Below are 21,839 nucleotides of genomic sequence, written 5' to 3'. Positions count from 1 at the left end.
ACATGGATTGAGTTTTTTCTAAATAGAAACAATATAATTAAAAATCTTTTGCAGAAAAAACTTTAATATAAAATCAAAGTGTTGCCTCTTTACTATAATATTTCATCTTTAACACACAAATAGTTTATAACCATGGGATTTGTCTCCACCCAGCTGTGAAACTCCGGGAGCCAAAAGTAACAGATCGATCTAAACCAATCATATCGTTGTTCTGACTATGCGAACCAATGATAATAGTGAAAATATGTCTCCCCGCCCCTCACGCGGTAGGTTGCGTCGCACGGAAAGTCACCTCGTCGTGTCGGTCAGAAGCGGCTACTGACAAGTTAGCGACGCTAGCATGGTCATAGTGGTGCTGGGGGAAGGTCGACAGTAGGACAGCAGCATCCTCTCTCATCGTTTAATTGACCTTTCATTTACATATTGGACAACGTCGTGAAAACGGGCGAAGCAAACGGTCTTTAAAAATCATCTGTGGCGTTAAGAAAGGTCCCGAGCTAGCTAACAATTTAGCGAGCTAGCTTCAAGTTGCGCTCAGTATCTTCATTTTCATCAGACACATCTACAATCATGGCTGCGCTGAGAGCGTCCTATCACAGGATTTTGGACAGGATCGAGCACATGCTGCCCGCCAAGCTGAGACCTTTGTACAACCACCCGGCAGGTAATTCATCAGTTTATCATCCAGCTTCCTGGGGAGGCTCTCTGCGGTGGCGGTGGCGGTAGGTGGCTGATGGGGGCTCTCTCCAGCTGATGTGGGTGATGTTGGGGCTCCGTCCTGTAGAGGACACAACATCAGCGGTCTGTTGTAGAGATCTGACCTGTGTGTCAAAGTCGTAGTTGTAGTGTTTCAGAGTTTCTTCAGGAGACCCTAATCTGCTGGGATCAGACCAGCTAAGAAGCTCAGTCTGTGAGGAAGAGCTGAGTTTATGACAGGGACGGTCTGTGCCTGTGTGACCTGTAGCCAGCAGGTTATACTGCATGAAGCTCTGGATGTGAGGGGAGTTCAAAGGTATTGCTATGAAAACAACAACATGTGCCCTTATTGTAGTCACTTTTTAACCAGCAGACTGTTATGTTGTGATGTCATGTCACCAAATAAGAGAACCATGAAAATCAACTGTGACTGCAGGGATAAGATTTTGTTTCGGTCACAGCCAAGTTTTTCCAAAGACTGTCTTTTACAGTGTGATTAGAAAAATCATTGAAAATAAATACTACTAGTTAAATCGGAACTTTCATGCGTACTATGATAGTGGTTCCATTAATCATAATTGGGCTGCAGGTTAATTAAATTGTTTTGTATATGAAATGAAAGGAAAAAGGAAAATGGTCATCAAAAGTACTGACAGCCTGGGGTGACGTCTTCCAATGTTGTAGTCCAAAACACAAAGGTTTTCTGTTTAAAACAGAGAGAAGCAGCAAACTGTCACATTTAAAAGCTGAGAATAGCAAACATTTTATATTTTTTGCTCCATTTCATGATGAAAAAGGAACAATCGATCATCAAAAATTGCTCCTGAATAGTTTTCGCCGTAACCGACCTACCTTACAAGCTGTACTTACAATGTATAGCACTCTTAACTGTCTAAAGGTTGCAATACATCTTTGAAGTAATTGCCATTATCAGCAACAGTGCAACAAGTTAAGTTTAGTACAGTGTTGTTCAGCAGCTGTACAGCAAATCCTACCTTCATGAAGACATATTTTGTCAACCCACTTGCTAAAAATGAGGGCAGACTAAATTTAGTAGAAAGACTTCCCAGTCGAATACAGTTTAACAGCATCACAGAATGGGGTTTATTGCATTAGGCTGAATGGTTCTTTAGCAGCACCTTTATAAACTGAACTTGTTTCTTCTGTTCAGTGACACATTCAGCTTTCGTTGACACTGACATTAACTAGAGGGTACTGAGATTAAGGAGTCGCCTGCGTCACATGGGACGCTCTGCTCTTTGTTTTGTCTCGGTAAGGGTACTGTAGCTCTGGATGTCAAGGACAACTTTCCAAGCAGGTATGAAGGGGCGGCGACTCAAGCCAACTCCCTCAACAGTGATTTGCAGTGACAAAAGTCCTACTTTGTGTTTAGCCTGAGGAGAGGTCAGGCAAGACCAGCAGCTTTTTATGGCCCCTGCATGTTTTATGTCCCTGTGCTACAGCTAATTAACTTTAGGGGAGTCTTCCTCCAGTCGCTCGGACACACTGAGGTTTTCAAGTCTCTGTCACACGTACACTCAGGCTTGATTGTCTGGTTTTATATCTGATCGTGCAGCAGGTGACAAAAGCCTAGAATGAAGATGAACCCTCTCACTGAATAACAACTGGTGTAATATAAGTGAACTATAGAATATGTCACAGTTTTCAAGAGCTAAGCCTTTTTATTGATGTTCGGTTGTATGTTATCCACCTGATGATATTACCTTCTGTAGTCCTAAAGCCAGTATTCTTTATTATAGTGTGAAGGTCACATTAGAGAGGAGTTCAAGGGTATCGCCTTAAAAAAAGAGAAAGAAATTGACCTACAACTTACTGACACCATTATCATGTTTTATTTTACCAAACACACTGAAAGAACCGGCCATGAAACGGTCTCAATTTAACACTGATGCCTTTTTTATATGACCAACATAAGAATAAGCAAACAAGACCAGCAGCAAGTGGCCTTTTCTAATTAGTTATTCTTAATGTCTCTCGATTCCCACTATTAGAACACAATAATGGCATTGTGGTGATGATGAATTTAGGTTTCACAGCCTTAGAGAAAAAGGTGATGTGTGGCTTGGCGGTACTGCAGTGGATACTTCTGTATAGAGACCAACGGATACCTTGATTTTTGGGGCCGATATCTATATTGGGACGTAAAAAAATTCAATATGGATTTTATATATAAATATCGACCAATATGTACACTTTGTACACAAAGATATGTATCAGAGAGAGGATATGTTACAGTTTCACAGTAAAATTCTTTGGAATTTCCTGATAATACATTATCCCAAGCATCTTTTTCTGCATTTTTAATATTTGCTCATATTGGATAACATGTACACTGATACTGATATATTTGTGATGGGCTAGTATTGGCCAACAGATATATTGGTCAAGTTATACTTCTATATTGTCAGACAGCAGGAGGACAACTGGCTTATAACATAAGGATATTTTATGTTGGCAGTGCTACCAAGCTAAATCCATCTGTTCACTTGTTTTCATGAAAATATAACACCACCAGGAAATGTTGATAATTATGGTAATGTTAAAATGACATCCCAGGTGTTGAAAAAGTAATGTTACTAAAAAAAAGTTAACTTTGTCTCTCCATCGTCATATTACAGTTATTGATCTTACATTTTCTACTTAGATACATTGCATCATCGGTCCGCATCCTGCAAACAGCTTTTTAAAAGGGAAAAATGAAATTAAAAATACGCCACAACTGCGTCTCTCTTTCACTTGAATGCAAAACAGCCATCATCACTCCATTGAATTTCTTTTCTTAAATGACAAAAGGCTAGCTAAATATGTTATTGAAGTTTTTGTAATTTCAATATGATCCCTTTGATGATTTTACATGTAAACGCTTGTGTCAACTGGAAAAAAATCCCAAATATTGTATCCATTAGTAGAACATACAGCCAAATTTCACGTTTCCCTTTTCTTTTGATTCAGGTCCAAAAACAGTTTTCTTCTGGGCCCCGATGTTTAAATGGGTAAGTATTTTCTCACGGTTTAACATGTTTGATGTAGGTAAGGATACTTATACCATATGCCTTTAAAACAAAACTTTGTCTGAGCGCAACCCCCCTCATCACACGATGCCTACATCTGTGCATGGTGGCTGGATCAGTCAGCGATAGATGATGCTTCCTTGTAGAACTTCTTACGGGCCTGCAAAAAAAAGAATAGCCAGCAGTTCACAAAAAGGCAAATATAAGTATAAGAGATTAAAGTGAAAAAAAAAATGGGGTGGCTGTGGATCAGGGGTAGAGCCAGCATCTTGTTATCGGAAGGTTGCTGGTTCGATTCCCCTGTCTGCGTGTCAGACTGCATTCCGACACTGAGGACGGGAACCATTGGTACAGACATAAAGGACATAACCCGTCATCATTGTGTAATCATCGTCTTATTCGATCCGTTAACATGCAGTAAATACAGTGAAAATCCATACCTGGTGTGACGGATCTCTTCTCCTCTGCAGGGTTTGGTTGGAGCTGGTTTGGCTGATATGACTCGACCAGCAGAGAAACTCAGTGTGTCCCAGTCTGCAGTACTGACAGCCACAGGTAAGATGAGAGGAAATACGTTATAGTGTGAGCTCCATTTGAAGATCATTAAGCTGGAGGCACAATGCCTTTAAGTACATTTATTTAATCTGTTGTAAAATTAGGACTAATATGGGGAAAATATTATGTTTCCTTTACTTCTTTTATTATTACAAGTAAATGACATCAGACATCTTCAGACATGTTGGTTTAATGTTTTAGACGCTATGAACGGTGTCAGTGGATTGGCCGTTTATCAGTCCAGTCCTCAGAGAGAATCTGACCAATCTGTGCTAAAGGTTGCCTGACTTATCTGCTTTTGCAACATTGTTTCCTCAAACAGGTCTTATCTGTTACTCATTTTACCAAAACATAGACTCTGTTCTCACAAGCAACAGTTGGTTCACCATTAGTGTGCATAACCTTCGCTCTCACTGTCGTCCTTCCTCCACCAGGCCTGATCTGGTCCAGATACTCATTGGTCATCATCCCGAAGAACTGGAACCTGTTTTTCGTCAACTTCTTCCTCGGCAGCGCAGGAGCCTCCCAGCTCTACAGGATCTGGAGGTTTGTGCTCCATTTACAGTTGAATTGCTTCACCTAATTATCTCTGTTAGAAACATTTTAATGATCAGTAATAATGATCGGTCCTGACAGGGAGTTGCGATTGCAACAATTAAAGCAAATGTAACCAATCCCTTCAAATTCTGCACAACCTTGCAATTTTGTTCAATCTCCAGAACTCTACTGCAAATTTGACCAATCATCAGAGTCTCCTGCTTCTTTAACCAATCATTGCAGTCACCCACGCAAAACGTGAGCCATACATGTACGTCACCACACTTTCCATGTTTTTGGCTATAGCTCACAGAAGTGACAACAAAACGGTTAGGGGTAATGTTAGTGTAGTATAAATCATAAAGTGTTAGAGGGGTGCTCAGCAGTTTATGTGACACACTTTGTGTAATAAAGAGAATAGCCTAGGGATAAAACATGTTAGATATTATGTTATAACATGGTGTGGAAGCTTTATTCAAAATACCAAGTTGGATGTGTAATGAAAGCAGAGATGGAGAGCATGTTTGTGTTTTATTTATTGGAAAAAAAAGTTAGGCAGTTTTTACTGCTCAAAAAAAGAAAAACACTGATAACTGATGAGAATCTTTCTGTTGAAAATGTGTTCCTTATTCAGTACTGATTATACATCATGGCAGCAGGTTTATGTTTGGTGAAGTGCACCACAGCTGATACAGTAAGAGTTTGGGTAAATGTGTAACATACAGTAGGTTTCATGTGTGCTTTGCGTCAATAATTGACTGAGCTCATTGAAATGTGTTGAAACATTCGCCTCAGTGAATGACTGTGAAGACCTGGGAACTACCAAACTGTAGTCGTGGAGACGGCTGCATCAGCTGTTCTTCAGTTCAAAGACATTTTCTAGATCTTTTATTAAACTGTTTTTTCCATGTCCACAGTGATGTCTTGTTTTGTCAGTCAAAACCCCCAAAATATAGTTTTATATGATACAGTACAAAAGACAGCAATTTTTGCATGAAGAAATACTTTCACTATAATTAATCCATTATCAGAAGGGCAATCTGGCAACTAAATGTTTCTCAATCTTGCCCAAAACAAGTTTTGATGAAATTAAGTTATGGTACTTCCGGTGATCCTACAGAAATCCTGTGTAAATGTCTGTATTGTTTGTGTCAGCTGCTTTAAATGATAAGTTTGCCTGGTAGAAGCTTGATAGAAAATGTTGTATTTCCATTTGTTACTGTATAGAAAACTGTAGTTTACTGAATTATATTTGATTAATGGTTTATTCCAGCAGCAGAAGATGAACTGAAACTGGAAATATAGATGAAAATGAAAACGTGCTGAGGACGTGACGGCGACTTATTTAGTATGGAGTTGTGTCTGCAGCCAACAACCTTCACCAAGAGGCTCTGTCTCAATATTTACACTTGTGGTCTTCAGCACTTAAGTGCAAAATCACGCAACAGCTGGCAGTAGGCAAGTTGGAAAACTACCAACACACAATCCACAGAACACACTTGTCAAGTCAAAGTTGACGAGAGCCCAACATCACAAAGTATTACTCTGTGCATAAAATAAAACCCTAATGAGTATATTAAGGGAAAATGAATTGAAGTGAAGTGAATTGAAACGACAAGTAAAAGGTTCTAAACCAAATCATAAGAACCCACGATTCACCGCGGTCTACTGCTCCACGCCAGCAGAGTTTTTGCTGATACAAATTTGAGGTTGATGTTCCAGATAGAAAACATTAAGATGATATCAAATTATGTTGGCTGTTTTTGTACAATATGCTCAATATAAACTCAACTCAACATAACTCAATTTCTGAACTTGAGTCTTTTTTCCCATCATCAGATTGGACATTGACACTGTGCAGTCCTTCTCACTTGTTTCAACAAATCACCTGAGCTTGATTGTGTCATGTAGTGTTTGTTTTTGCCTCAGTGATGGGACTCCTTTATAAATAATGTCCCAATGAGCTCTGATAAAATTCCACATGGTAACAATCCTAACAGGCACTTTGGCACTGGACTAATCACAGCGTTGCTATTGGGGTGGACATGTAATGTGGAACGACCTGTATTTAGCCTGAGAGATTAAACTCAGAGCAAAATGGTGTACATATTTTGCACAGCTGCTGGTGTTGCAATAGCTAATACGTGTCTCTCTTCACTGTGATTAGGACAGCAAATAAATTCAGTTTGTCAAATCTTAAATCTTATTAACACAATTCTTTTCCTTCCCTTATAGGTACGAGCAGGATCAGAAGGCGAAGGCTTTGGAGGCTGCGGAGTCCTGAGAGCTTTCCTGTTGCCAACGCTCCACTGCAGTGGACTGAAAGGGAGACTACACACCGGGCAGCAACCTGCCCCTTATCATCATCTCCACATCATCCCATGTTGTCTCCATAACATCCATGCCATAACCATCATTACTACCACATTAAGCCTGTCGTCCCTGTTGGAAAAGTGCACCTTTTCTTAAGTTTCAAATTTCCTCAGGGTACAAACAAGAAAATGAATAACGAGAGAACGTTTTTTAACTGTTGTCAACACACACGCACATAGGAGAATTGTGGTCATCAACGCACAAGTACTACTTGTTCGACAAGTTGTGTGATTGTACATTTTTAATTTAAGTTCATGCTTTATATGTCATGCAGTAGAGGAGTTTTGCTTTTTACATCATCATCGTTCAGGTGTAGCAATCTGTACCTCATGTAATAATTTCCAAAAACAAAAAAATGTATATCTTGGACACGGCTGAACACGGTTTGAGGAATGTTTCCAAATTAAATTAAGAAGGATGTCATCACATTTATCTTATTTATATTATAGTCACAGCATCTGTACCTCAGTTCTTATCAAATCATAATTGATTACCATGTAATGATTCCTTCCATCTTCATGGCTTGAAGTCTTTTAATGTGTGTGCGAACAAATCATAATTTATGAATCACTTCATTAAAAATGTCTCTTGTTGTCAAAACTGTAAAGAAAAGATGCTGTTATTTTCTGATTCCATTAACACAAATACCAATGTTTAACCTGTGCACCCTTTTATTGATTGTTAGCACAGAGTTAAGTAGCGAACACTGTTCCTGACATGCTAACAGCTCTTTGTTATCCAAATCTTTTAGAAGGTGTTTTATATTTTTCCTGTGTAAGAATAGTGCTTTCTTTGACTTGTTCCCACTATAATTATTACATTATAATCCCCCAACTATTTAAGCAATAATTGGTGTCATCACTTTTAAATACTTCTTGATCTGCTGACTGTTTTAACAAATGACACTTTGAAGGTTCATCATAATGGCTCTGTGGCTATGTAATGGCAATGTATTGCTAATAAACCGTTGAACACCCTGGTGATCAAGATATGAGCATCTCAGTCTACAAACACAAAGTCACTGAAGCTACAGATGCTCCAAACCTTTTCTCTTGTGGGGCCAAAACTGGAAGTTAAAGGTGGACCACGGGGCAAGCACCTGCTGTGTTGTATTGTGCAGATACAAAAATAGAAAGATGATCAGGGTTCCTGCACAGCACCTATTTAAAGAGCATTTTGTCACACACACAAAATATACAAAATAAATATACTTTTTATATATATATATATATATATATATATATATATATATATATATATATATATATATATATATAAATTTTTGAAATATTTATTTTTTCTAGAAACATCCAGAGGACCAAATCAAACCTCATGGTGGTTCAACAACCCTGCACTAGAGCTTAAAATTAAGTTATCCAAAGGAGCACTGGAAGCATATAATGATCAGTTTAATATTGGTTATGCCGAGTCAAGCTGGAAAAAAAAACAAAAAAAACTATAAAACTATTCAGATGTGACTCTGAAATTGTAGGATCCAGTGTTTTTGAAGCTTGACCCAGACAAACAATCATGAAATCAAATCCATGCCAACTCAAAATCTTCAGACTTTGTGTTAACCTGAATTTTCATCTTTTTTTTTTTTAATACTGCAAACAAGCCTTTATTCTCAGTCCTGGCCACTGGTGCCTCTATTGTTTTTTTATTATTATCTATTATCTAATATTGTCCCTCCTTGTCCTTGTCCTGTGTCACCACAGTGTGATAGTGGAGCTGGAGCTTTTATCAACTTATAAAAGTGTCATAGCCAACAAATTTTGATTTAGTATTTAAACATACATTCTTAGGCAAAAATAACTAACAATGACTTGTCCCACTACCTTATTTGGAGAGCTGATGTGCTGTTCTCTATCTTTATTCACCAATTAAGTGAGTGTGAGCTGCTGATAAAACATAGAAGCGTGTCAGGTGGTCACTTTTTTACTATTTCTTTCTTCCATACTCAATAGTTAAACTGTGGGTGGCTGTAGCACAGTTGTAAATGTAAGAAAATAGTCATTTGTTGGAGCCCTAAAATATGTATTATGCCTGGTGCTGAACATACTTGAGATGTGGGTTCAACACTAACTGCAATGCCATTCATAAAAGACTCAAAAAGTAAAGTAGGAGGCTTTGAGCAGGTTCATGTGACTGTTCCAAGATACACATGAGCCATCTTGTTCCCTATAAAAAGTTAATCTCTCTTTTCCAGTAACAGTTGGAAGGACACAAACTTTATCTCCCTCTGCTGCTCGCAAAGTGCATCACAGAGAAACATGTCCTAGTTCATAACATTCATCAGCTGAGCATAACTTCTGGCTCATTTGGTGAAAACATAATAAAATAAAGACAGAGGATCTTTTCTTACAAAAATTAAATGTCCAACACAAACCACATCCATCTTTGACTGCATTTCTTTTTCTTAGGGCCTCACTTAAATTTTTAGAGTAACTTAATATTGTTTGCATGCCAGCACACCTTTTTAATCTTTTTGCATCTGTGTCCCAAATGATGCAGGTGACTCCAAAGGCTTAGTCTAAGTAGTTAATTAAAAAAGATCCACAACTGAAAATGCAGGTGAACACAGTTTGAAGATTACGAGGTATGATGGCATGGCTCTGATGAGGTTTTCGTCTATCTGCAACATTACATTTACAAACGACAAAAATCACACAAATCAGGGTTAACCAAAATGTTTTATTCACAACCAAAATCAATGAGTCAGATTTAGCGTTTTCCTCCGACACGGGGTGCGCTGATCTTCATGGGCTTAGCGATCTTGGGTTTCTGTGCAGTCTTGGTAGAGGCCTACAGAGACAGAAATACAAATCACCATGTTACAATTTTCAAACAGACAATTAAATTCCTTTATGATCCAGTGAATACAGAGGAGCAGGTAGTTTGGTAACAGGTTACAACACCCACAAGATTTACACTAACAAAGTTAACACTTCCAAACAGGAGTCTTGATTATTACAATCCTAAAATGAACAACTGAGCATTCCAGATTTGATATTAAAAAAAGGGAAGTAATTAAAACACTGCCACTTCAGCACCGTCAGCTCTTACCTTTGCACTTGGAGCAGCGGGCTTCTTGGCTGCCTGCTTCGCCTTCTTGGCCTCCTTGGCAGCTCTGAGAGAATAAGGAGAAAAACAGTCAACAAGGAGAAAATGGATGTGGATGAATGTAGGTCACTTTTGTGCTTCCACATAATCTGTGGCTTAAAATCATCTGGGGGGGGGACACGTCCAATGAGAAACCATTTAAGGGTTAAATGACCATTCTGTAATGTGTCTAATGTAACTAATGAAATGCGTGACAAATCAAAAAGGGACATGATCAACAAACTGATGTAGGAATCTCATACAATTCATTACAGCCATAAAAGCAATCCAGCTCATTGATTATCAAACATTGCTCACAATCTCCTAATACACCTCATATTTAAAAAGGGATGGGTACACCTTGATAAAAAAAAAAAAAAAAACTGTCCTAGAATTTACCTCAATATAGCACAGTTTCTTGCGTGTATTTCTTAGGCTTAATTTTTTATATATATTTTTAATTCTTACACAAATACCAGCAAGGCAGTTGAGCTCCCACGACCGTGCACAATGTTATGCTGTAGCCAAAATTCTTCAATGTCGGGATAATTCATTAACCTTGTCATTATGTACATATAGCGGCCACACATTAACGAGGGGAGGTGAGATGTAAAGATGCAGTTGTTTTGGGAACATAGACTGCATCTAAACTTTCACTTGTTTCTTAAAAAAAAACAAACAAAAAAAAACACCAACAACACGGATGTGGAATTCTTCATATTCAGCCATTTTAAAATTGTCATCGATAACATTCGCAAGTTCTGAAATGCTGCACTCCACGTCACTGGTCTTAACTGAACTCAGACCAGGTTGTTTTTTTCCCCCCAAATTAAAATTTTATAATGAAAACTGATTCAACTTTATTTGCAAGGTTAGCTGTAGCTGCTACTACTGAGATGGCAACTACAATTCAACAGGTACATGATGCCTTTACCTCTAACAAGTTAGGAAAGTCATCCAACTGCCTGATTGAAAAAGAACCAAAGAACCCATTTTAAAAAGGAAAGGGAAAAACATTAATAGATAAACAATGGTTTACCTGATGGCCTGCTCCCTCTGGGCCTTGCGGACCTCGGGCTTCTGGTTTCTCTTGGCCATAATCTCAGCCAGGGAGGCCCCAGTGATGGCCCTCTGGAATTTCACTGCGCGGCGGGTACGCTTCTTAGCCACCTCTTCCTGTTCGAAACACATGAAGAGACCAGTTTTTTTTGTATCCTAATGCAACAATATATCCCTACACTGTTTAAGTCAACAACACTGACATGTGCAACCCAGCCCAACATCTGTTCACTGAAGGAAGAAGAAGGCTTGGGAATATCCAACACATTCAGTGGCTCAACCACTTAAGGTGATAAATGAAACAGACTAAGATGTTCAACTAAACCACATAACTTTTCAATATCTGACCTACAGTCTAAAGCTACAATTGAAACTAAACTTTATAAGCAGCAGTCTCTCAGGAAATAACTACTCCCATCTAAACAAGATACAATTATTCAAATCGTCATCAAGCTTCATTTGTTTATATTGATGCATTTTACCCCCACTACTGCTGCTGGTATTTTACAAGCACTAGCTATAACAGAATTAGACTACAAATAATACAATTGCAGGTGATGAGGATTATAGAATGTAGGAGAATTTGGAGGCTGGCCAATGGTGAGATGTCAACAGAGACGTCAAGGGCCAGTACTATGATCTCCAGTTGTTCTATGGCTGCAGGTGTGGAGTGAGCACTGCTGCCCAGTCTGCAAAACACAGTCCGGCAACAACACATAACACAGACTGATACTGTGCACACCATCCACCCGCAGCCAAACTAATGTGGGAACTTGCGTTAAGTAGTCTGAATTCAAGTACAGTCCATCCATTAACATTGTTTGTGAATCCCAAAGCTCCCCATGTGTTATTCACTACAAATGGCATGTCTGCAGTGCATTTACATGTAAAAAAGGTAAATTACTAAACAATTGGATTGGACTAGTTCAGTACAATCATGGTGGTTTTTCACAGCAGCATTGAACATAATGGGCAGATTTGCCATTAGCCAAATATCTGCACAACACCAACTAACTATTGCCTGCAGCCCTTTTTGTGTCTAAATTTCACCTTACAAAGACAACACCTTGTTTTACGAAAACACACACACACACACACACACGCAGCCTGTTACTTACAGACTGGCCCTTCTTGTGCTTGCGTCTGTACAGCACAGTCCAGTTGATCTGTCTAGGGTTCCTCTTGGCCAGGAAGGCAGACTCACATTTGGCGTTCAGGAACTGGAACACCTACATGAAGACAATAAATCAAGTAAATGGCTTGTTTTGAACATATTTAGGCACGGGCTAAAATCACTGCTTTGGTTTCACAAATCAATAACGCCTATTCAAAAATGCTGACCTAATTAGCCTTATGTGCAGTCATCTTAGATATCAGACACTTATGGGTAAGCATTCTTCAACATCACCGACAGGTGGTTGTAAGCACTTACAATAGGTGACACATTGCGTTGTAGATATTTGACAGCTAATAGGGAGCGTCGTAGATTTAGACAAGATTACTGAGGTTCAAAGGAGCTGTGACAAAATAACACTAAACTTGAGCAACAGTGAAACCAAGAGGCCATGCACCAATGCAAACACAAACTGCTTTAGGCGCTATACGGTCAGGCTACCAGTTCATGCTAGCAGCTAACGATAGCAAGTCTCACTGGACCCTCCAGACTGGGCCTATTCCACAGGCTGTTATAATACCAACACCACCTATACTAGCGGACAAATTGACACACATTCTAAACACACAGCCTGTTATGTTGTACTTCACATCGTATATACAGGCAAAGCAGCTGGAAACCGGTGTCGGCTAGAACGGTTACCTTTCCGTCTATCCTGGCGTATCGGCGGCCATGGCCGGGGTATATTTTATACCCGCTGAAACTGCACAACTCGACCCTAAAAACGACAAATAAAAGGCATCACTAAGAGAAAACATTACATGTGTATTCATAATGTAGATAGCATCGTTAGAATGTTTATTAAAGTGTTAAGATGGCATTTGATAGTATTCTGTTCACTCACTTCATGATGGCTACGAGAGGGCACAAAACCGGAAAGAACGATGACGGATACGGAAACTGAATTGGTACACGACAAACCAATATTTATCAATTAATAAACAGTGAATATTTTACGGTCAGTTTAATGACATCGTTAATGCTCTATGGGTAATACATACGTATAAATAATTTTTGCTTTAGCAAAAACGTATTGTAATCAAATTAATACTTTGGCCAGTCATCCAATTATGACGTCACGATTTGACGGTTGCCTAGCAAGCTAAACAGCAGTCGGCCAAATAATAATTTCTGGCTAAATAATTCGTTAATTTAGAGGCTAATAAAGCAGATTATAAATACAAATATATCTAAAACCACTTCTAGGCCGTTTTGTAGCTTCCATGATAACATAGCTTTTTACTACAACCTGGTTGGTGATAGGAAACGACAAGAATTGTAGTCTTCTCAAGACACAAAGGCGCCTCTACTCAATAAACGGGACGGCCTGTTTAAACTACATTTCCCACAACCTCCTTTCTTAACGGTTTGACAAGCGGCAGACGTTACTTGTCTTTCACATTACAGTCTGCAGCTAAGTTGTTAGCGAAAGATAGGTGCTGTCTGAGGCGATAGGATGGGTGTATCAGACTTACAAATAGATACAAATGCTGGTAAGTGGCTCGATGGTTGTTGTTTTTTTTTTATCATATAGAGTGATGGGTAATTTAGTTTACGGTTGCGAGTGAGTGTATTAGTTACTAGCTAACGTTAGCTTGACTGCATCACACCAGATTATTGCTGTTAGCTAACATCTCTCATATAAAGTGTGTCAGAGGATGGAGATCGTAACATAGTTTGTCACTTAACTGGTGTCAGACCACCAAGCCATCTCATTTTCAGTAGCGTTAATGTTCTGCACAGGAAGAGTGAAATCGTAGAGAAGTTTTAATATATTTGGCATTATTTTTGTTTGTTTCTTCCCCTGTTCTCATTTGACAGTCAGCTTTTGTGCTTTCACAATGTCAGCCTTAACAATTACATCTGAACATACTATTATGTAAAAACAATGCACAAAGCTAGTGCATCTTAACCCTGGTATTTAAAGTCACTTACGTACTATATCTTATTTGTCTGCAGGCACATATTAAATTGTCATTCCCTACAAGCAGCTTTACCTACTATATAAAATGCAGTAGGTATGCAGCTACTCAGGCCATTTCCACAAAGTTGGCAATTTCCAGTATGCAACAATGTATTCATTATCCTGGTAAATGCCCTTGATGACCCCAGTTTATAACATATTTTCCATCAAAGATTTGAAGACTCAAGCAGCATAACTCAAGATAACTCTGATCACAGCAAGCTGGACTCAATCTGTAAAATTAGCAGTGTGTCTGCCCCCAGCTTTACTGCAAGTGTAACATTATACTGTTTGTGTGTGTGGCTGCTTTGAGATCTTGTGTGTCACGTAGCCATGGTGATGACAGTTGTTGTAGTTTTCCAGTGTATTTAATCTCCACTGTCTTCTCTCCTACAAGGACCTGTGGTGGATCTTTCAGCCCGGGGTATGCAAAAGCTGGATCCTAGTTTCATGTGCTCCGATGACACTCACACTCTCATCCTGGACCGTAACCACATCATGAAACTGGACCATCTGGAAAGGAGCCCAGGCCTTCAGCAAGTAAATTGCTCAGTTTTTACCCTTTACTTACAGGCTCACAGCATAGTGAGTTGGAACTTTTTCATTCGTTATGATAGATATTTTGTCTTTTTCCCTTTAGCTTTCTGTTGCCAGTAACCGTCTAGTAAGAATGATGGGCGTGTCTCGGCTAACAGAGTTGAGAGTCCTCAATCTTCCCAACAACAGTATTGGATACATCGAAGGGCTAAGAGATCTGCCACATCTGGAATGGCTCAACCTGTCTGGGAACAATATTAAGGTGAGGAGAGAGTAGGTAAATCGTCAGAAATGTCATTTATCTACGCAAATGTAAAGATGAAGCCTTGTGCCATGTGTTTACAGTTGCATGTTTAACTAACTGCACACTCTATGAACCAGGTCATTGAGCAACTCAACAACTGTGTGTCCCTTAAACACCTGGATCTGTCTGACAATAACATATCTACCATTGGTGATCTGACTAAACTAGTGGCATTAAAGGTGAGTACTGGAGCCTGTGTGTGTGTGTGTGCGTGTGTGTGTGTGTGTGTATATATATATCTATATCTATATATCTATATCTATATCTATATCTATATCTATATATCTATATATATATATATATATATATATATATATAATATAAATTAGGACCAAGTAGAACAGTCTAGTAAATTCAGAAAATGTCTTCATTGCAGCCTTAAAACCAGGAAAGACAGCATTTTCACCTTATCACAATATAATATTTTCCAAAATCTAAGACAATACATAATCTCATGGCATAATAACAATATATATATAATCATATATTTTCCACCTCTACCGTTCAATTATAGTGTCAGTTTTCTTTTCTGTATCCTTTCCTAACTTTCTGTCCATTTTGCAGACAATTTTGCTCCATGGAAACAGCATTACAACACTCCGCACTGTTCCTGCTCACCTACCTGCCCATTTATCCATCCTCTCCCTGGCAGAAAATGAGATAAGAGATCTAAATGAAGTAATTAGCACTCCCATAATTAAGAAAGTGCCACTTATCACCATTTAAGTTATATAGAGGCTAGTTATTAATACCTGACTTTCTTTTGATTATTTCATAGGCGTCTTACTTGGCACCTCTCCATGACCTGGAGCAGCTGTCTATTATGAGCAATCCTTGTGTTATGGCGACCCCCTCATTACCAGGTTTTGATTATCGACCATATATCATGAGTTGGTGCCTGAGCCTTAAGGTCCTTGATGGTTATGTGGTGTCACAGAAAGAAGGGTATGTACATTTATGTGCTGTTTGGAGTCAAGATCTGACAACACGGAATATTGTCAAATGTTTGAATATCCTATGTATGGTGTAATATTGTCATAATTACAGTCTCAAAGCAGAGTGGCTCTACAGTCAAGGCAAAGGACGTTCATATCGACCAGGTCAGCATGTTCAGCTGGTTCAGTACCTGGCCACTGTTTGCCCTCTGACGTCATCACCGGCTCTGGAGACGGCAGAGGATGCCAAACTTGAGAAGATCCTCAATAAGCAAAGGTATGAGTCTGAATTTTAAACAACATCCCCTACTCACTTCAAGGCCATGATAACATCGCCATATATTCTTCTTCATGGAACATACATAACTCATATTTGAACATTTTTGTCTCACAGGTTTCACCAAAGACAGCTGTTAGAGGAGGGCCAAGGAGGCTGTCATAGTCCTCCTCGTCCAACTCAGCTAGATGTGGAGAGTCACAGTCCCTCACATGCCGTCCCACAGGGGGGAGCCAGAGACATGAATAAAATCAGTGCATCTGCACCAGCCACTGCTCCGGCAGTCCAGGAGACAGGTAAGACGACTACTTCGTCATTCTGTGGGGCTGTTCAAGCGGGCATCATGTGTTTGTTTTTTTGTTTCTCTTTAGAAGTAGCTGTAATGCACTGCTTTCTTTTTCAAAGTTGTAACTGTTTGGTGTGTCTGCTTTTGCACAGAGCCTGTCAGGCAGTTTAATACCTGGATGAGCCCCGATTCCTCCCACCCATCATTGCCTGTGGTTCGCAGTCCAAGGCCAGGAGAGGAGCATATGTATTTGGAGGATGTGCAGACAGATGAGGACAAACTCAACGGCAGCATGCTCTCCTCAGCCTCCACCTTTCTGCCCTTCGTGTCTGATCTGGATCCACAGGCAACTCACTCTGACAGTGAAGACGAGACAGAGACATTTGAACCCGACTCCCTGGCTCCAAAGCGGCCAGCACAGCACAAAAAGCACAACACAAACAAGACACATCATTCTCCCCCAGTGGATAAACGAGAGAGGGGTCCTGAAGAGGATACTATTTCTGGTACTGCCACAACAGCTGGAACTCTAGAGGTCAGAGTTAGCACACCGCAAAATGATCTGGAAACGCCATGTGACTTTGGTAAAGCAGAGATGAAAGAAGCCCCCAAGCAGGAAGAAGTTGGGACGTGTGCCAGTAAATCAAGTTTGATGGAAGCAGACAAGGCAGCGGTTAAAATACAGTCATGGTGGAGGGGACAGCACACACGCTGTTGTCACCCCATGGCCAGAGAGGTGCGCAGTGAAATACGTCTGCGCAGGATGCAAGAACACATTGTCTTCCTGACTGAAAGGTTTGACAGGTAACTCAATGATCATCAATGTTGTTTTCCACTGACTTATTGTATGACAATGAGTATTACATATGGTTGTGGATGCTTAAAATATTGATAGTTTGAAATGGGATTTGTTTGCAGGATGCAGCAGCAGTATGAAGAAGAGAGGTTACAAAGGCTGGTTCAGGAGGAAGCCGTTAAGTTTCTGTGGAAAGAGGTCAGTGTTAGAATTTGTCATTTATCATTACCACGCATTCACCACAGCTCAGTCATTAGTTATGGGTATAATGTTGGTCTTCCTCTCCACACACGAGTCTACAGACATACATGAGTGTCTGTGAGGCTGTACATAGCTAAATGCTTGTGCTAATAGGGCAATGTCTCCACAATGACAATATCAACTTGCTTATGTTAAGCAGGAATATCTTTTTACTATGATGACCATCTTAGGTGATCATGCTACATTTGCTAATTAGTACTAAACTCGAAGTACAACTGAGGCTGATGGATATGTAAGTTTTGCTGGTATTTTGCCACAAATCGGAGTATGACACAAATTTTAAAAATTGACTGTGTGCTAGAGAAAAAATTAGGACATCAGAAATGATTACAGTTAGTCCAGAAGGGGACACAGTTGTGGGTACTACATTTCATCCAATAGTTGAGACTTTTCACACATGTCAACCTCATGAAGGTGTTAGAAGAGTCATATGAACCAAATGATTAGATTTTATCCTCTGGGGATCATGAATCTCTGTACGTTTTTTAATGTTTCATGGCACACTCGGAGCAAGCATTAGGACAACTGCTAGCTCAACAGACCTACATTACCATTAGTTAGGCTGCTAGCATGGTTAAAAATGGCTCACAGTGTCGGAGTGACTTTGGTTTTTTTAGTGATTTACTTGCTCCCTCATTAGTTTGACGCTTTCCCTGTGGTCTCCTTGTAGCTCCAGTCTATGCAGCAATGGAAACAATCTGTGGAGCAGCAGCTGGCCTGCATTACTCGGGCTGCTATCCCTCCTCAGATCTTGGCTCCTGGATTATGTGCAGCTGCCCCGCTTGTTGCATCCAGCAAGACAAACCCACCCAGCACAGATGTGTCTTTCCCAGACTCCGGCTTCCAGTCAAGTGATCAGCAGGCAGTGCAGGAGGACAGCTTCCTGAGCAGCGGGACAGCAGACTCACTGAAGACAGTACGAGCACTGAGCCCTGTTCGTATTGATGGCGAGGACAGCGCAGACTGCAGCCTGTTGGAGCAGTACCTCTCCTCTGTGCAGCAGAGGGAGGAGGAGGCTGAGGAGGTGATCAGTGACAGAACAGAAACGCCACAACCCTCCTCACCAACATCACCCAGCAAAACAGCACAGTCCAACTCCCCCCAGCAGAAGGCAGCAGACAACCAATCAGAAGTGCAAAGAATGGAGGAAACCACTCCTGGCCCTGTTTGAGTATCTAGACCTCATAGACTGTAGATCTGTACAGAACTACTTGCGTGTGAATTAGCACTGTCTATGGGCTTGAGTGCACTTAGCTTCTTTTGTTAATTAAGACTGAGACTGACTAAGACAGGTTTGAAAACAATACTTAACTGTGAATGTACCTCAAGCTTTTTTTATACTTAACTACACAGATCTGTTCTGTCATTCACTGGACATGTTCCTTGCTGTGTAAAGACAATGATTGTGATGTTGCTTCAGAAGTTATACATAACAAAAGCAATCTTTTCATGATGAAACACACTTCTACTTAAGTCCTGGTTATAACATATTCTCTTTATCAATAGCCACTAATACATGACACTACATAATACATACATGGTATAAACTACTGTTAATCAGAGTAGAAGTTGATATGTTAAGTGTATTGCACTTGTAATCTCTGATATATACTCATGAAACAACAAACATACTATCTATTATCTCATATAGTCGCAATAGCTGAACTCTTTTTTTTAATCAACTTTAGATCACATCACCTGGAAATGTTGTAGCAGCTTATCTTCTTAAAAATGTAAATAAATCTGCAATTATTATTTTCCAGCTCTTGTTATTTGGATTCGTCATTGAACATTTTCGATCTCACATTTCATTAATATATTCATAATATATTCCATTCCTTAAAGGTGCATCATGTTAGAATTCACCTGGCGAATTAATTCTCCAAAGAAAAAGGGGGTCCACATATCACCAGAGTAATATCCAATTACTGCTAACTCTAGCTGCCATTAGCAATTAGATTTGATTTGATTTTGATTCGATTTGATTTAGCATGTTAGCTCAGTTAGCCGTGCAGCTAGCTGTCCGTGTGATGAGCATGGTGCTTACTTCGCTACCACAGGACCAGAAAAAAAAGGAAACATTATTTGAATGTTAAGAACAAATATTAAGATAAACTTGCACCCTCATCCTTGGAAGTATTTTTTTCATTATGCACTATAAGAAAAAAGTTAAAATGTCTGGAATAAACTTGACATTTTTCAAGATTAAAGTCTATCTTTTGAGACTACATCAGGCAGAGTGTATAACTGCCTTAACAAAATGCTTTGTGTAAATGAACCAGTGGAACTGTACTTCAGAATCAAAACAAAGAAATAGTTCCGTTACAGCTCATAAACACAGTGCAGCTGTCAGTATTTGGACCTTTAAGAGATTGTTACACTACACACTGAACATGACACTCCAAGGATGTAGTACTGGAGGACTGCAGGCTCAGCCTGCTCTGGAAGATGACTCAGCCACTCCCCTAACTGGATCTGATGGACCAGAAGAGTCGACATTTTGTATTTCATCGTTATTCTGGACATTTTGACTTTCTTCTTTAAGTGTATACTGAAAAAAACAAAACAAAACAAAACAAAACAAAAGAAAAAAAAACCCCAAAACAATACAAAACGAAAAACAAAAAACCCCAAAAGCTATCCTCCTTCCTCCGAGTTCTTCTAGAATGGCTTGATAAAAACTGATGGGATGATGACATGTGATGGGGGGGTAGTAAGATGTACCAATGTGAGCCAGAACAACTGCATAGCGCACAGTCAAATAAGTGATTTTTAATTAGATATTCATATTTTAATTACTCCCATTCTTCTATCTGTCGATAAAAGCATCCGATACATCACTTTGAGTGGCTTCTGGGTATCAATGCCCCCTTTTCCGCTTTTTACATGACTGACCGCCAGAGGACGCAGCAAGACTCATCCACCCGTAAACCCCTCCGTCCCCCCGCCCTGCTCGTATTTTTCTCTGGGACCTCTCCTCTGGCTACTACACCGTCTCTGAAGAGCGTCCCGAGCCGCTGCTACCTCACCCCCCACCCCGACCCGGTCAGAACCAGACTCATCAGAACCCACCTGCTCGTCCGGCGGTCTGAAGGTCCGATATCATGTGGACCTGTCGCCGTAATATGTAAGTAGTGGGAGCATTAAATGGCTGAAAACGCCCGCATTACCAGTGTCAGCGTTAGCAAACAGGGCTATGTAAGGTAAATGTATTGTTAAACGTGCGGACCTCCGCTTAGGTATTGAATATTAGTGCCCGTCTGTTTCTTTGTTGCTGGCTCTTCCGTCATTGCAGCCGTGCACGAGAGAGGCGCCGCCGTTAGATAAGATGTGACCGTGGTGACGTATCACCCCTCGCTGCCATTTACATCCACTTGACAACACAGCGCTGTAACACAACACGCGGATGTTCGTGTAGGTCCATGGTCTCAACTGCTGAAGGATGGGCCAATCATAAAGTGAACAAGAGGCACGGTGACGATGAATCAGCAGGTCGATCGATCCGCAGCAACTTTGGTAGATTAGGGATTAACTTGCCACATGCTTGCGCTTTCATATGTATTCATTATATTTTTTATCGAATGTGGTCTGGTGATTGTTATTCAAACAACACCGTCAGTCTGATGTCAACTCACTGTTTTCTGTCATCAGCCTAATCAGGCAATGTGCTGTAAAAAGGAGGCATAGTATTTCTCCTTTTCCAAAAGCCGCCACTTGGGTAGGTGTAAACATGTGATGTGATGTGAAGCACGAAGTAGAACAGTGACAACGAATTTTTGTTCAAAATAAGAGCTTTACAGTGCACCCCACTGGAGTTTAGAACTGGGTTTTTAATTTGAAAGTAGCGACCGTTTGTAGCCTGCCACTACAACAACCAGTGGACACAACCAAACAGCTACAGAGACAGAGGAGAGGCTAGCATCTCCCGGATCTCAGCACAACAGTGCACGTC

General features: G+C 40.0%; 4 protein-coding genes and 1 non-coding gene across 11 annotated transcripts in view; 3 read left to right on the top strand and 2 right to left on the bottom strand.

Annotated features, from left to right (window-relative positions):
• Window positions 1-274: 274 nt before the first annotated feature.
• Window positions 275-8,176, top strand: mpc2b (mitochondrial pyruvate carrier 2b). The gene is made up of 5 exons (XM_037110539.1): window positions 275-664; window positions 3,670-3,710; window positions 4,199-4,283; window positions 4,718-4,829; window positions 7,056-8,176. Exons 1-5 carry the CDS (start codon window positions 571-573, stop codon window positions 7,102-7,104), a joined length of 381 nt encoding a protein of 126 aa, XP_036966434.1. The 5' UTR covers window positions 275-570; the 3' UTR covers window positions 7,105-8,176.
• Window positions 8,177-9,867: 1,691 nt separating this feature from the next.
• On the bottom strand, window positions 9,868-13,428 carry rpl24 (ribosomal protein L24). The gene is made up of 6 exons (XM_037109178.1): window positions 13,373-13,428; window positions 13,171-13,246; window positions 12,473-12,583; window positions 11,335-11,471; window positions 10,260-10,323; window positions 9,868-9,998 (listed from the first exon to the last, which is right to left on the bottom strand). Exons 1-6 carry the CDS (start codon window positions 13,375-13,377, stop codon window positions 9,918-9,920), a joined length of 474 nt encoding a protein of 157 aa, XP_036965073.1. The 5' UTR covers window positions 13,378-13,428; the 3' UTR covers window positions 9,868-9,917.
• On the bottom strand, window positions 11,924-12,104 carry LOC119026524. Its single transcript, XR_005077176.1, has one exon. It is a non-coding gene; the product is annotated as a small nucleolar RNA SNORA23 (small nucleolar RNA).
• Window positions 13,429-13,821: 393 nt separating the features above from the next.
• Window positions 13,822-19,649, top strand: cep97 (centrosomal protein 97). 2 transcript variants are annotated; one of them, XM_037109176.1, is made up of 11 exons: window positions 13,822-14,021; window positions 14,889-15,031; window positions 15,132-15,290; window positions 15,410-15,511; window positions 15,897-16,010; window positions 16,111-16,277; window positions 16,380-16,544; window positions 16,662-16,840; window positions 16,983-17,634; window positions 17,749-17,824; window positions 18,558-19,649. In XM_037109176.1, exons 1-11 carry the CDS (start codon window positions 13,985-13,987, stop codon window positions 19,056-19,058), a joined length of 2,295 nt encoding a protein of 764 aa, XP_036965071.1. In that variant the 5' UTR covers window positions 13,822-13,984; the 3' UTR covers window positions 19,059-19,649. The 2 variants fall into 2 exon arrangements, with proteins under 2 accessions (XP_036965071.1, XP_036965072.1); XM_037109177.1 differs by lacking the exon at window positions 13,822-14,021 and adding an exon at window positions 14,525-14,546.
• Window positions 19,650-19,784: 135 nt separating this feature from the next.
• The window catches only part of LOC119025532, a 28,600-nt gene continuing 26,545 nt past the window's right edge, over window positions 19,785-21,839 (top strand). Inside the window, exon 1 of one of the 6 annotated variants that reach the window (XM_037109171.1) lies at window positions 19,785-21,014. The gene's annotated coding sequence lies outside the window, so the exon portion shown is untranslated. Of the gene's footprint in view, window positions 21,015-21,054; window positions 21,404-21,532; window positions 21,606-21,839 lie in introns of those variants that run through there. The other 5 variants (XM_037109174.1, XM_037109172.1, XM_037109170.1 and 2 more) reach the window with 5 other exon arrangements.

The sequence above is a fragment of the Acanthopagrus latus genome, chromosome 9 (genome assembly GCF_904848185.1).
Source record: "Acanthopagrus latus isolate v.2019 chromosome 9, fAcaLat1.1, whole genome shotgun sequence".
NCBI lineage: Eukaryota > Metazoa > Chordata > Actinopteri > Spariformes > Sparidae > Acanthopagrus > Acanthopagrus latus.
This window is presented reverse-complemented; position numbering and strand designations above follow the sequence as displayed.